The 13,949-nt window shown below is 39.2% G+C and overlaps 2 protein-coding genes across 4 annotated transcripts in view; both read right to left on the bottom strand.

The window, feature by feature from the left end:
• Window positions 1–140: 140 nt before the first annotated feature.
• dynlt5 (dynein light chain Tctex-type family member 5) lies at window positions 141–4,008 on the bottom strand. Of its 3 annotated transcripts, none has more exons than XM_033651205.2 (5): window positions 3,920–4,008; window positions 3,411–3,549; window positions 3,122–3,213; window positions 2,225–2,349; window positions 141–2,131 (listed from the first exon to the last, which is right to left on the bottom strand). In XM_033651205.2, the coding sequence occupies exons 2-5, from the start codon at window positions 3,521–3,523 to the stop codon at window positions 1,928–1,930; spliced, it is 534 nt and encodes a 177-aa protein (XP_033507096.1). In that variant the 5' UTR covers window positions 3,524–3,549; window positions 3,920–4,008; the 3' UTR covers window positions 141–1,927. The 3 variants fall into 3 exon arrangements, with proteins under 3 accessions (XP_033507096.1, XP_033507097.1, XP_033507098.1); XM_033651206.2 differs by having other exon boundaries at window positions 3,945–4,003; XM_033651207.2 differs by having other exon boundaries at window positions 3,411–3,544; window positions 3,920–4,002.
• A 1,945-nt stretch (window positions 4,009–5,953) lies between these two features.
• Window positions 5,954–13,949, bottom strand: part of LOC117271501 (SH3-containing GRB2-like protein 3-interacting protein 1) — an 86,927-nt gene continuing 78,931 nt past the window's right edge. The window contains exons 24-26 of the mRNA XM_078173173.1: window positions 13,467–13,531; window positions 13,147–13,311; window positions 5,954–12,436 (exon numbers count right to left, since the gene is read on the bottom strand). Coding sequence (XP_078029299.1) covers window positions 12,414–12,436; window positions 13,147–13,311; window positions 13,467–13,531 — 253 coding nt within the window. The 3' untranslated portion in view covers window positions 5,954–12,413. The remainder of the gene's footprint in view (window positions 12,437–13,146; window positions 13,312–13,466; window positions 13,532–13,949) is intronic.

Genomic DNA, 13,949 nt, shown 5'->3' with positions numbered 1-13,949 from the left:
GTTTCTTTCTTATTTTTTTTTAAAAGACATTTCTAAATCGCGTACTTATACTACTTTATAACTTTAAATATATGTTCCTGATTATTACTTTTGCCTAAGTAACATTAACAATACTATATAAAAACAATATATTTGTGGGGGGAAAATAATACAATTTTATTATTTAAAAATTCATAAAGGAAACAAAAATACATCCACAAGTGCACAGACAAAAATGCCGTGCATACAAAATGCATACACAATTCCAGACACAGAAATACATTCCCACAAAATACAAAATACAGGTGTGTCTACTGTGGAAATAAGTGTGAGAACAATGTTGTTTCTCTTTTAGTCATGATTTAATATTTCTATCAAAAACATTAAAACTGTGTTGCGATTTGATCCATGGTACATTTTCTAAAAAAAAAAAAAAGAAAAAAAATCAAAGCCCTAATCTAACCAAATCTAATCAAAGACGTCAAGACCATAACAACATAGAATTTCAAGAAGACTTCATACTTGGTTTTCACTACAGCAAAACTATGCAAAAGCTCTGCTGTATATACCAGAACTTCACATGTTCAGGATGTAATGTGCTGCTGCTCTGTTTCCACATTCAACACTCATGAGATCCAAACAGTAATTAGCATGAACTTTTAACATCATGTGTCAAATTATGAAACTTGTGAACTGGACATTTATGTAATTAAAGATATTAATTACACCTGTGGATTTCCTGCACTTCATAAAAGCAGCTGCACTGATAAAGTTAAATCAAGATACATTTATAATACAAGCTATATTTTTGATTTTGCTCACAGTCACCATTGAATTCTAAAAATAGGCTGGTAATAACTATTCCCAGATCAACTTCCGTGACACAGTTCAATTTCACAACAAGCGTACCGGTTATTGCGACTGTCTCTTCTCGGAATCACTGATTTATGTTTGTGATAGCGGCGCACACACTCCACTATGTTGCTATGTAGAAAGCCATCACCTCAGTTTGTCCTAAGGTGGACATCGCCAGCGACCCATTAGGCAACACTTTGCTAAATCCCTGGCAATAAAAACCCTGCAGTTCGGACATAAAAGAGCAATTCTTTCTCTTTAACATTTACGAAAATGTAGTTAATCAATGATCATCATGGTGGCCTAGATTCCCACACACATCCCGAATGACCGGACTGACATCCGCTGTTAAAAGCTCATGATGGTTACTGGAGATAAACAGACTATTTACACAGGTGGGAGATTTGGGAAGGTGTGTGACATCACTGGGGACTGTACATAAAAGGGCTGATGAGGACAGATCGTCTCTGAGAATGAACAACATGAGACCCCAACTACTGCTCGCGACGCTGCTGTGCATGCTGTGTGTAGCACAGGTGCAGACGCAGGATAACACACTGAAGCTGTGTGGCCGAGCATTTGTACGGGCGGTGGTGTACACCTGTGGAGGATCCAGGTGGAGACGACTGATGGGAGAAGAGGAGACTCTACAAGACAGTGAGTACACAGTCACTTCAGTAGCTTTAGGGTTCATTTCACGACCTTAAAAAAATATCACTGACAGGCTGATATCTCTCGGCAGGTAACATGGAGCCAAAACATAAGACGACAGACGTGCAAGCGATGGACCATCATCAGCGGGACCAAAACCAGGCACTAATATCAGTGTGCTGTCAAATAGGCTGTCGAAGGAGTGACCTCTCCATGCTCTGCTAAAGGGGAACATCCCCAGGGGGTCATCATCATCAATCTGTCATTCATTAGTGTAAAATAAAATCTTCACTGTCAGGATGTGATTTCATTTTCTGTGCTACCAAAACTAATAAACACCCAGAATTTTGCCTACAAATTCTTGTTTTGTCATTTCATACATGACTGTAAGAATTATATAACTTAAGTGTTCTCATCAGAGTCTGTTCAATGTCCTCACGATTCACTCTAAGTAAACAGCATAGACTGTTGCCACACCAAACAGAGAGCTGTTCTTGAAAGAGTAGGAGGCAAACGTGTCATTCGATGCGTCCCACAGACAGCGGCTGCTGATCTGCATGCTCTGCCCGGCGAGCTGGCCGATGTGGACCAGGACGACAATCTTATATCGAGGGATCATGAGGTCCTTCACGCGAGCTCTTATCACCTGGGAGGGACAATTTCAAAGAATGAAATTGACAGAAGAGAATTCAAGGTATTCAGAAGGTGCTGCATGAGTGAGCTTTTCAGTTTTATTTACCTCACATATTGTTTTTGTCATTTTTTGGGACCATTCTACTTCATATTTCTCCTCTTGGAGGTAACTGGTGAGTACATCCTTCAGTATGTCAGTGACTGCAGGGACAGGGATGCGTTTGTACGGTCCTGTGGTCCAAAAGACAAAGACAACAATACCATAAGTCAGGACTATTCAACTACAGCTTCAACTGGGCTGGATTTTAAAACCAGAAAATGTCGATGGGCCAAACATTTTCAGCAGCGAGCAACCTACTAAAAACTTTTTTTAGCTTTTGATAATGACAAATTTTAAACAAATGCAAATGAATGTAGCAAAAGTAGCAATGTATATCACTGCACGTGTTTAGGAAGATACACACGACAGTTTTACACACAGTCTATGGCAGCAACAGTCACATTTACAACAACAAAGTCACAACATAAACTCTTCCTCCTATATTCCTCCTGACATCACAATACTGAGTGAAAAAAAGTAATGTTAGTTAAGCATGAAGAACACAGACATCAGTATCAGTCTTTCATCCTGCTCTCTGTCCCCCCTCTACTGAGGAGACTCACTGTCTGCAGGTCGGCTGCCTCAGGTACATTTTAAGGGTTAGCCTACATACAGACAGCTTTCATTTTAGTTTAACAGTTTGCTGTTAGCCCTGTGAGCAAGGTTTTTATTTTGCACGGGGATGTTTAATACTGGAGTCTCAGTACCCATCCCTAGCCAGCATTTGTAAGGTTGTAGTGCAGCTCAAGTAATCACAGCACATAAATAAAACTGAATTTCTGCCCAAATATTTTGACAAACTAAATCTCTTACAGAATCAAACTCAAATCGCTGTTGTATTTTTCTAGTTGGTGATGATGCTATGGGGCGGCACATCTGCCATACAGGTGACAATTATCTCACCCATCTGGTAGGTGTTCTCCATTGTTACAGTCATCCGAGCGTTGTCATCATGGTGTGCTAGTTCATCGATGTACGACACAGTGCTTATAGAGCTGAAAGACATGATCACAAGAAGACACCTCCATTTAATTGAAAATGAGCTGAGAGGAAAGTCTCACCCAAGCACACTGTGTTGGGAGGACTTTCTGAAAATCCCTCACAGCCTCTGCCACTATGTTACAGTTGATACATGTCTGACAAAGATAGCAGAAAACAAAAGGTGAATGTATAATGTGTACAGTTTACTCACTCCTTAGCCCTGCCTGTTGTTTCTTTGCCTCTGACTCCATGGCTCCCCTCTGAGGATACCTTACCTGCCCTCTTCTCTCTTCTGAGGGATTTCTCTTTAAGCAGGTCAGACATGACAGCTTCCCCTTCCTTTAGCTGGTCTTCATATAAACACAAATATGCTGCCGTTAGCTCAATTAATAAATAACAGTTTATCATACACAGGAGCAACTAACTTCAAATACTTGTGGATAACACATCACAAATTATTGATAGTAAACTCACTTTGAAATGAAATACATAAATATGGAGGATGTAACGTCAAAACTATTCAAACATTGCTATGCTAGCTTTTCTGAGTAACGTCAGCTAGATTAACATATTTAGCTTCTGAGTAACATTAGCTAAGTTGACATATTTAGCTGTTTGGAGTTGGCTCGTGAGTAAACCCGTTATTATTTTAACTAATTTTAACAAACAGTATAGTGTTATAGATTGTATTATATTAAAGGAGGTATACAGAAATATTACCGTGGGAAATTTAACACGTTTTTACCGATTTCAAGACCTCTTGAGCCGAGCTGAACAAAGTAGTTAGCTCCGTAGTGCTTGGTGTTGTCATGGCAACCGTGAACCATCAGTCAGTGGGCGGGGTTCCCGTGTATAAGTGCTGCATTCAGGTGCTCCTCGGTTGGTACCGTTGTTTATGAGCTTTTAAATGTGGAAACAGCATGAACGCTATAAAGAAGATGTATTTTATTGCTCAGATGATTTAAACAGTACACTGATAGCTGTTTCTGCACCAGTCCTTTCTTTTTTAAAAAAAAACAAAAAACACTAAAATATTGCTTTACCTGTCTTGTTAATGTCTTTTTTTTAACTTTACACAATGCAGTCAGTGGACAGTACATTCACTTTATATATAAAGTGGTAAGTAATGACCAACAATTTAAATTAAAATAATGAGACAAGTAAGTACACACTTCATTAATAGTGATGTCATCATACAAAACCAGACAGACAAACATAAATAAGAGCGACACAAGTATGAACACACACATAAACACACAGGGGTTGGGTTTACCAACTTAGTTATGTAGTTGTAAGATTTGCAGAAATTATTAGTTTTGGTTAGTTTTTATTAGATATATTTATACATATTTTATTATTAACTTTATTTGTGTCTAGATTAGATTTTTTGAGAGCAGGAAACAAGGTTAATTTCTTTAGATATTATATTTTATGAGTATAAAATTTAGCTAAAACAACGAGCAATTTAATTTTATACTGCTCATTCTTGAGGAAATTTGTGTGGAGATCCAACTGAAAATCAGTCCAGAAAAGCTAATAAATAACTTCTAGAAATTGTATGTGAGCAAATATATATATGAATAATCAAACGTTTTGTAACATCAACCATTGATGGATTACTGAATGGACCTACCGGGCACAGGCCCAGGCCCCCCTGGCCTTCGCCCCCAAGATGTTACCCACATAAACACATACCAACCAGTAAGAGACTCAAAATTACCAAAAAGACACAAAAATACCACAAAGTGATGCAAAGGTTCTGCAAAGACACAAGATATCTACAAAAAGGGGAAAAATAACCACAAAGACAAACAAAAATGTCCTCAAATAGACACAAGACAACTGCAAGGTGACAGAAAATAACCACACACAAAATGACCACAAAAAAACAAACCACTACAGATGCAAAACGACTAGCCTACAAAGAGATACAAGACAACAAAAAACGACGCAAACCCACCACAAAGTCTGTGTCTTGCTCCTGTGTGGAAGAGATGGAGGGGCCTTTTCATATCTGTGCCCAGGGGCCAACTCGGCATATACCATGTCAAGTTGTGCCAAAATTTCATCTTACTCCAGAGGTGTTTTCTTGAGCGCAGTTGGGAGAAATTTCCTCAAGGGCTTTCTACCAGAAAGGGATCTCGGTTAGGAAAAAAGCCTATGAGGAAAAGTTCTCCCATATGCGACGTGAGCGGGTGTTCAAATTAATTTTCCAAGTCAGGAACATTTTTCAGATAATTCCAGCACCACTTGAATGCAACATTCCTGCTGCTCAGGTTTGTTTGTAATGACATTTCTACAATTACTACATCTCATTTCACTGATACATTATTCATAACTTTAATTGCTAATGACGACAGTATAATGTGGTTGAAAGAAGCTACTAGATTAATCAGATTATTCTTGACCTTAAAAAAGCAGTTGAGAAACAACCTCCCCAAATGATCTATTTAGTGGCCGTTTTGGAGCTTTTGATCATACCACATGATATTCATCAGCAGGGAGTCTGCCTGGTTGTCATGGATTTGTAGATGTTCACATTTCCTTTTCTTTTGTGGGCACTTCCTGTCATATTGGCTTACCTGTTTCCAAGGTCAAGGATGAACTTTGAACCCCAGCTTAGCCAAAACATTGAAACATTGTTTTCTCATATAGCCTAATCACATTATTTTTCCATACCATCTACTTTACGATGGCCCGTGCAACACTGATAAGACTTTTTGGAACTTCGGAAACAAATCAGAGGAAGATAAACAGCTCATATTTCCTCTTCTTTATTACCAAGTAAAACAGGTATTACATTATATTGATTTTTTCATATATTTACTTTCAAAATCTTTGGATGGGAAATTTACATGACATGTTTGCATATTCTGTGTCCTAATACAGTGAAAGAAATACAGCCAAAAGAGTTGTAGAAAAAATAAACTTACAGAAACCCTCTCATGTTGGAGGACTCGCTTGAAAATAAGGCAAAGAAAAAACATAAGCATAATGAACAGAAACACTGAGAACTGTTGTTCTTAATCAACTGAAAGAACCGTAAATTTTTTTTGTTCTTCCTCAAAGGACTAAATGAAATATTACACCCAGGCCCAAACTGTGAGTCAACACATTAAAACATTCTATAAAATGTGATGTTCATGTGACATGAGGCAATGAATTTGTTTAATTCATGAAATTTAAGGTGTGTTTTGTGTGCGTGTCAAACACAAGAGAATGTCAAACACCTATATCAGATGCATGAAATGGGAATATCAATGGATACATGCCAAATTTATTGACGATGAGTTTCTGGAGGTGCAACAACAGTGAAACAGAGAGTGGAGGTTCAAGTGAAGGCAAAAAAGTCTCCTCTCATAGTACGAGTATACAATAACACACGTATCATGACCGTATTGAAATGGATAAACTGGTATTGCATTGATAAGACTGGAATGGACAAATGCAGATTTCATGCGGCACCGTTTGGAGTTATTCATCAACAGTAACACTTCTTTTTTTTTGGTACAAGAAACCCACATGTAAAACAATAGATGGAGAGTGGTGGTGTTGATACACAGAACCTAATTCATTATGAGTGCTGACATCAATAAACCAAGAGACAATCACAGACACATCCATATGCCCGGAGAAATATTTGAAACATAGCTTTTTATGTACACTTTTTACACTTAAATATTGCTATTAGAAAATGATAAAACATTTATTCAACATGGTGGAAAAGGGAGGAAATTAAACAGGGACAGGAATAGAGCTGTCTTCCTCATAGACTTTTATCTTCGTCACTCTGTTATGTCCTCAAAAATCCTCGTCAAGACCTCTATCAAAGATCATGGTCAAAGGACTTGGCCAGGTTTTTAAAGGGATAGTTTGGGTTCTTTGAAGTGGGGTTGAGCGAGGTACTTATCTATTGTCAGTGTGTTACGTACAGTAAATGTCAGTCAGCAGATCACCAGTTGTGAGAAGCAGGCAAAAGTGCCGCCATGGAAGTAAGGCAATGTACTGCTGTGGATGAGGGCAGCAGCAAAACATATTTTAGCCAACTATTAGACTAGAATTACCACGTTGTGCTTAAATGCCTTTGCGCATCAGTCAAGTTGCAGTTACAGTTTACATCCACGTCTGCCCAGACTCATATGTAGCCATGACAGTTGACGATGCTTCAAATATGGATGCAAAGAAGCTACATATTCTAAAACATGGATGGTTCACACACATCTCCCCCCCCGACGGGACCTGAAGGTGAGCACAGTTTCAGGATGGACACCTAAGATTAGGGCCAGTGTCTCCCCTTCTGTTCCTCAGATATGGTGTTGAGTAATGGCTATAAAAGTGTTTTGCAGAACATTATGATGTCACAGTGATGTTGACCTTTGACCTCTTGGATATATCATTTCATTTTATCCTATTAGACATTTGTGTGTATTTTGTCACAATTAGTGTATGAATTCATGAGTTATGGCTAAAAGCATGTTTTGTGAGGTCCCGGTGACCTTGACCTTTGAACAACAAAACCTAATCAACTTTACTCTTGAGTCCAAGTAGATGTTTGTGCCAAATTTGAAGAAATGACGTCAAGGCCTTCTTGAGATATTGTATTCAATTCACAACAATGAGACAGATGATGTCACAGTGACCTTGACCTTTGACCTTCAACTACGAAATTCTAATCAGTTCATTCTTGAGTCTGAGTGAATGTTTGTGCCAAATTTGAAAAAAAAAAAAAATCCTCAAGGTATTCTTGAGATATAGTGTGACTTTGACCTTAGAACACCAAAACCTAATCAGTTCATCGTTGAGTCCAAGTGGATGTTTGTGCCAAATTTGAAAACATTTCCTTGAGAATTTCTTGAGATATCACGTTAACGAGAATGGGATGGATGGACGGACAACCTGAAAAACTAAATAATAAAACTAATAAATAATGTATCCATCCATGGCTATCGCCAGAGTAGAGGCAAAAAAATAATAAATAAATAATAATAATAATAATAATAATAATAATTTAAGCGTATGCTAGGCCTATATTTAGAATATTTTCACTTCATTTGCTTGAGTTCCCTGATTACCAACAGGAAAATGAAGCAGTTAAAGCAATCTCTTTAAAGCCAGGCCCCATTAAGAAAAACAGTAATTTAACATCGCTGAACACAGGAGCTGCTGATATACTGATGCCTTGATCAGTTATTTTCTTTGTATTAATGCGTGACTTTGGTGTTTAACAGGGTTAGTTTGAATTCACCAAAGTCACACAATGACACGATCAAACCAACTGATAAAGGCAGCAGTAGATCACCATCTTGTGTGATTAGCGAACTAAAATTACTGTTTTTCTTAATAGACTTTGGTGGCATTGGCGAGAGCATAGATGGAAAATAAAAGCCATCGACTGCTTCCCTGTCAGAATAGGCTTCTCTGAACGTAAAGCGGAGAAATACACTCAATTTGGCGTACAGTTAATCTGTTATAGAGTTTTTTAGGTGGGACCTTGTCTAGGCAGCTAAAATAAGTTTTGCTGCAGCCCTTGCCCACAGCAGCACATTGCTTAGCGTCCATGTCAGCACTCCTGCCACTTCTCCAAACTGGAGACGTGCTGACTGACATCTGCTGTTGGTAATACACTGGCTATGGATAAGCACCTCATACAATCCAACTTCAAAAAATCCATACTACCCCTTTAAGCAGCATCAAAGGCAACTCCTACAATCGTCTGCCCAGGTCCCCTCTACATGTCTCCTGAAACTTAAAGCTCCCTCTCACCCCCATATGGCACTCACTTCTGGCTCTCTATGCATCTCACATCTCAAGGCCCTTTCAAACATAACTCCTGTGACATTAACAGAATAAAACAACCAAACTCATCCTGTGAAAGTAGCAGCGTCTGTTATTCACACAAGTATCGCCCTATAGTCACAAAATTTGACTGTCCACACACCACCACAAAAACCACTTAGGTCCAATGATGTGGGAAAGTTGCTGTATCTCAACGTTGCACGTGCCCGTAGTGGTACTGAAATGCTTTTGTTCTTGATTTACTGTCAGTTTCAACTTCCTGTTCACATGACCCGTTAATGGCAAAATGCCATTGAAGTAGTGGTAAAGGCTGCGTGTGTAAAAATATAGTATTACATATGTGTGCTTCGATCCTGATCGTGGGATGGGACAAAGTAAGACTTTTTTTGCAAACAGATTAACGATATTTTGTAGAGAATTTATCATCACTTATTACCTTTGCAGCCACCACGGCAATCTAACTCTACAGTATAGTACAATAGCAAGGGTGCAACTGTGCAGAAATATCGGACTCAAACAAAATGAATAGACATGTAAACAACAAAACAATACAATTTACAAATGACGTTTCGAAGCTTTGAACCTCCGAACTACTCAGTATATAGCCCTAGTTAGTTGACTAACTCGACAATTGTCAGCTAGCTACACAGTTAAGGCATTGAAATCGCTAATGTAATTTTTGTCCCCCTGTGAGCAGCGGAAAACAGCTGTGAACACTGACATTTTATCACCTTTTAAGGCCCCGATCACACAGAAAGTGTTTTAGCAGCTGGAGGCAACTTTTTGTAATTGTTTTTAATGAGAATGAAACATTTTGCTCACTGTTTTTGTGTTGAACTTGACTTGAACTGAAAAAACTTCAACTCAAAGCAGAAAAGCGCCCCAGGTCATCTATGCTTTTTCCCCATTGTCCAGTCAGATGATCTGAGAGGCGGGCCTTCTGTGGCTGTCATGACAACAAGTTTACAGTTAAACAATGAAGGAGAAACTGGTGGTAACGGTTGCTGGATACCCAGAGCTACCCACAGCCCGATGATAGACAGCAGGTTGTCAAACTGCCCCTGAGTCATCCTAAAATCTGCCTGGAAACAGCCATCATCGAGGTGAAGCTCCTGGACCGACTGGTGGTACTCCCCATGATCCACCCTCTTTATTAGGGTCTCATGTACCAAAACAGATCTCCGTTTCCCTGTGCCCAACAAACTATTTACTGACAGCCTCTCACCCTTAACCAGAGCTACAGCAAGTACCCTCTGCCTCAACATTTTAAGAACTAGATACTAATTACTGTGAAATAAAAAATAAATAAAGGGTAGATTGATCGCATGGGAAGGTTCGCATAAGGACGTGATGGGGTGGTTGCCTTCCAACAATAAAAAGGCGCAGCAAGCATTTTTTTTCACTAGCGGCATTTGATTGAGAGAAAAAAAAAAAAAAAGGCAGCAGGCCCGCCTCGACTTTTGCACCCTGTAAAACACTTTCTGTGTGAGTTGATGAGGTGAACTTGTTAGCAAACAGTGGCCTATAAACACATCAAGCTGACACTCAGTAACAGCAGTCATTTGGAGTCGTGTCTCTGTCCACCTGATGATGATCTAAGTCCAATATTTTCCCTCCTTTCATCTCTGTTTTCAGTCTACACCAAATCCTGAGAGAAAATCTGCCTTTTAGCAGCTAAATATTCCAAAATGTTCACCAGCTGGCTGCTAACTTTGATGTCTGCTGTTTGATTCTGGGTAGTTTGTGTACAGTCTGTTTATCTGAGCTTTTTGGACAAAAATAAAACAATTTCATCATCACATAACAGAGCAGTGAGAGTCAACAGAAACACTAAAGTTTGTGGCTACAAAACAAAAACAGCGAGCTAAACTTTTGTCAGTACAAGCAACCTCTTTCACATATTAGTAATTATGTGGTGCAGTGTTAAGATAAATAATTACTGACACTTTGTATGGAGCATAAAATAATTTTTTCATCTTAAAAAGGAGCGACATGTGACATATAGAGCATATCTATGATTCAGAGTCTGGGACAGGATTGTCTGCACATGGCTCTCACATGGCAGGGATTGTACAGACAGAGACAAGTCAAATTCAAGGACTTATAAGTATCTTTTCAAGCAATCGTTTTTATTTTTGAGGTTGAACTGGGGTGGGATTGTCTGCACATGGCTCTCAACATGGAGGTGGCTGAGCAAGGAGCTAGCAGCTAACAGTGATTGGTAAAGGACAAAAAAAGCAGGAAAATATATGCAGAGCCAACCACATGGGGGGAGGACTAGATGGTGGGTGCTACACTTCCGTGACAACGATGCACCGATATCAGTGGTAACCACTGTAAGAGCACAGTGCAGAGTGGCGGCGATAAGCTAGCCAGGATACACTCACATGCACGCACACACAGTCGGATCGTCTACCACAACAAAAAACAGAGAAGCTCAGATTACAACACACACAGAGGAAGTGTGACTTCACTCTCTGCTCGAGATGCCATTACTTCAATCTATCTTTACATCACAAATAATGGTTTGCTGTTACATTACTGCTCTAAATGTCACACACAGCTCCTTTAAATTAATGTATTCTTTGCATGATGATAATTTCTCTGCTAAATATAATTAATGTGCTTGCACGCAAAGCTTCACTGTGCTCAATATTCCCCATCACACGATCCACACTGAGGCACAAATATAATTCCATATAAAAAGCACCTTCAGAATAAGAGTGCTGATGTTAGTCCAGCGCTGCGGGTCACTCTGAACTGTGAACTGAGCAGTCACCTTCAATCACAAGACTGACAGAACGGGCTGTGACATTTTTAAAGGCTGTCTACACAGAAACATAAATTCTGCCTAGACAACGATAAAGATCGGTGGTGGGAAAAAAATCTGATTTGAGGTGGCAGTGTAAATCAGATATTACCATGTAACCTAAAACTTATTGGAGTACAACTGCAAAGCAACTCTAAACTACACCTATTTTTACATTTTCCAGTCTTTTCCACCGTGTTTAAGATTGTTTTAATATTATATAATCTATTCACATTATCTTTTACAGTGCATTTGCAAAGACAACCAGTTAGACAAAGAAACTGCAATGAATAAGGCTGGATCACTGTATGAATCCACAATTATGTTAACGAGAACAAAGAATCAGGGTTTCCCTATGTTTTACTCCATGTAAGCCCATATGTGTTTCAAGTGCACAGAACTAATGACTTGTATTTACTTGCATAAACTCAGCAGCAGTCAGTCTACTGAATGTGATGTCATGAAATCAAATATCACCTCTGTGTGTTTGTGTTCTGTTAATTAATCTGCTAAAGATAAGGTTTCGAATGCACTAAACATGGGATGGATCCATAGTCTTCACAGTCAAAAGCCATTGATTCTTTTGGTTCCGTTCACAAACAGGTCCCACTAATTATCCGCCAAATATTTCCCTGTGGAGCAAAACGAAACATGTCAGAGAAGCGGAGACGTTCAGCCTGGAGGAGTGACTACACCAAAGAGGTCACACACATTTTGAGAAGGGTCCAGCTGCAGAGTTCCAGGCTCGGGCCTATCTCCCCCGTCGGACACTTTCTGGTCCTGAGCTCGGAGGAGGAAGTAAACTGTGTACGCCAGGGATGATCATTGGGATATGATAGCATGCGTTCATTAGTCTGAATAAGCCACACAACCTCCACCAATAACACCAATGTCAACAATACAACCTTATTATTATTATTGTTGTTAAGCAGCAAATAACTTGAGTTTGCTAATGTTGGCTGACGTTAGCTAGCTATTATAATGTATACAGTAATGTTAACTTACATTAGCAAACTCAGTGGGTTAATACGTAAGTTGTTTGTTGCTTAACGTTACCTAACTTTATAAGTTATAATTATATTGAAATATGAACATTGTATTGTTTTACCTTGGTGGTATTGGTGGAGGTCGTGTGGCAAAGGTTATGTGGCATCTAAATGAACCCTTTACACTCTGTAGCCTGTAATACAGTGGCACCTAAACATATAACACACTTATTTACTAACATTATAATTATCCACTATGGGGTGTAACGATGGAGATAGGTCCCAGCGCCAGAGGTGGGCCGAGCCTGGAATTCTGCAGTGGGACCCTAATGCACATTTCTGATACTCAAACTGACCTGCAGCAAATCTCTTCTTGATCAGCGATAGCCGATAACCGGTCCCAACCAGCTGGATGTCACAGCCTGACAGAGTGCATCCCTCACTGCTGAACTGGACCGCCAGCTGTGAGGGTTTACAGGGACCTTCTGTCATCTGGAACCGGCCCAGAAGAGCCCCGACTCCTTTAGGACACAGATAGTATGACAGCTTTGATAGGCTTTTTTTTTGTGTTTCTGTTACCGTAAAGACTGCCGATACCAAAAAAACTTTAATGAGACTGATTGCTTAGCAAGAATATTATCTAAGAACATGAATAAATACAAAAATGAACACTTACCTCCATTTTCAGATCTATGAGAGAGACTGGGGATTTTCCACTGTATCGTCTGCTGCTCTTGATTCCTTTAGGAGAAAAAAATTCGACATTACAGAGGACATGTTGCAGTTTGATATGCATTAAGCCACAGTGGATACAAAACTTAGGACACTTGGGACATACTAGGTTCATATTCAGACTCATACTTGAATTATTGGTTTCTACTAGAACATGTTTACATGCTTTAATAGTAAGAAAAATAAACCACTTTATTTTCCTCATACTGTCCATGCTGGAACACCTGTCTTCACCCTCTGTCTAACACACACTGCTTTAGCAGCTGTCTCTTTAGTACCTTTCCAGGTCTCCCTGATCTCCGCATCTCTGTACCATCTTTGCAGCCAGAGTATGTCTGTACTGATTAATAGTGACACTTTTTTACCATGAAAAACCACCAATAAAAGTTTCTAAAGCAAAATTTTTACAACTGGATATTTTCCAGCA

The sequence above is a fragment of the Epinephelus lanceolatus genome, chromosome 12 (assembly GCF_041903045.1).
Source record: "Epinephelus lanceolatus isolate andai-2023 chromosome 12, ASM4190304v1, whole genome shotgun sequence".
NCBI lineage: Eukaryota > Metazoa > Chordata > Actinopteri > Perciformes > Serranidae > Epinephelus > Epinephelus lanceolatus.
The sequence above is the reverse complement of the archived record's forward strand: the minus strand, read 5'-3'. Positions and strand labels throughout refer to the sequence as shown.

Excerpts from the sequence above, each read along its gene's own strand:
- dynlt5 (XM_033651205.2), bottom strand. The coding sequence starts at position 3,523 with ATGTCTGACCTGCTTAAAGAGAAATCCCTCAGAAGAGAGAAGAGGGCA. Across the intron at positions 2,350-3,121 it reads GGAGAACACCTACCAGATGG|GACCGTACAAACGCATCCCT; the intron begins GTGAGATAATTG and ends TTTGGACCACAG. Across the intron at positions 2,132-2,224 it reads TGACAAAAACAATATGTGAG|GTGATAAGAGCTCGCGTGAA; the intron begins GTAAATAAAACT and ends TGTCCCTCCCAG.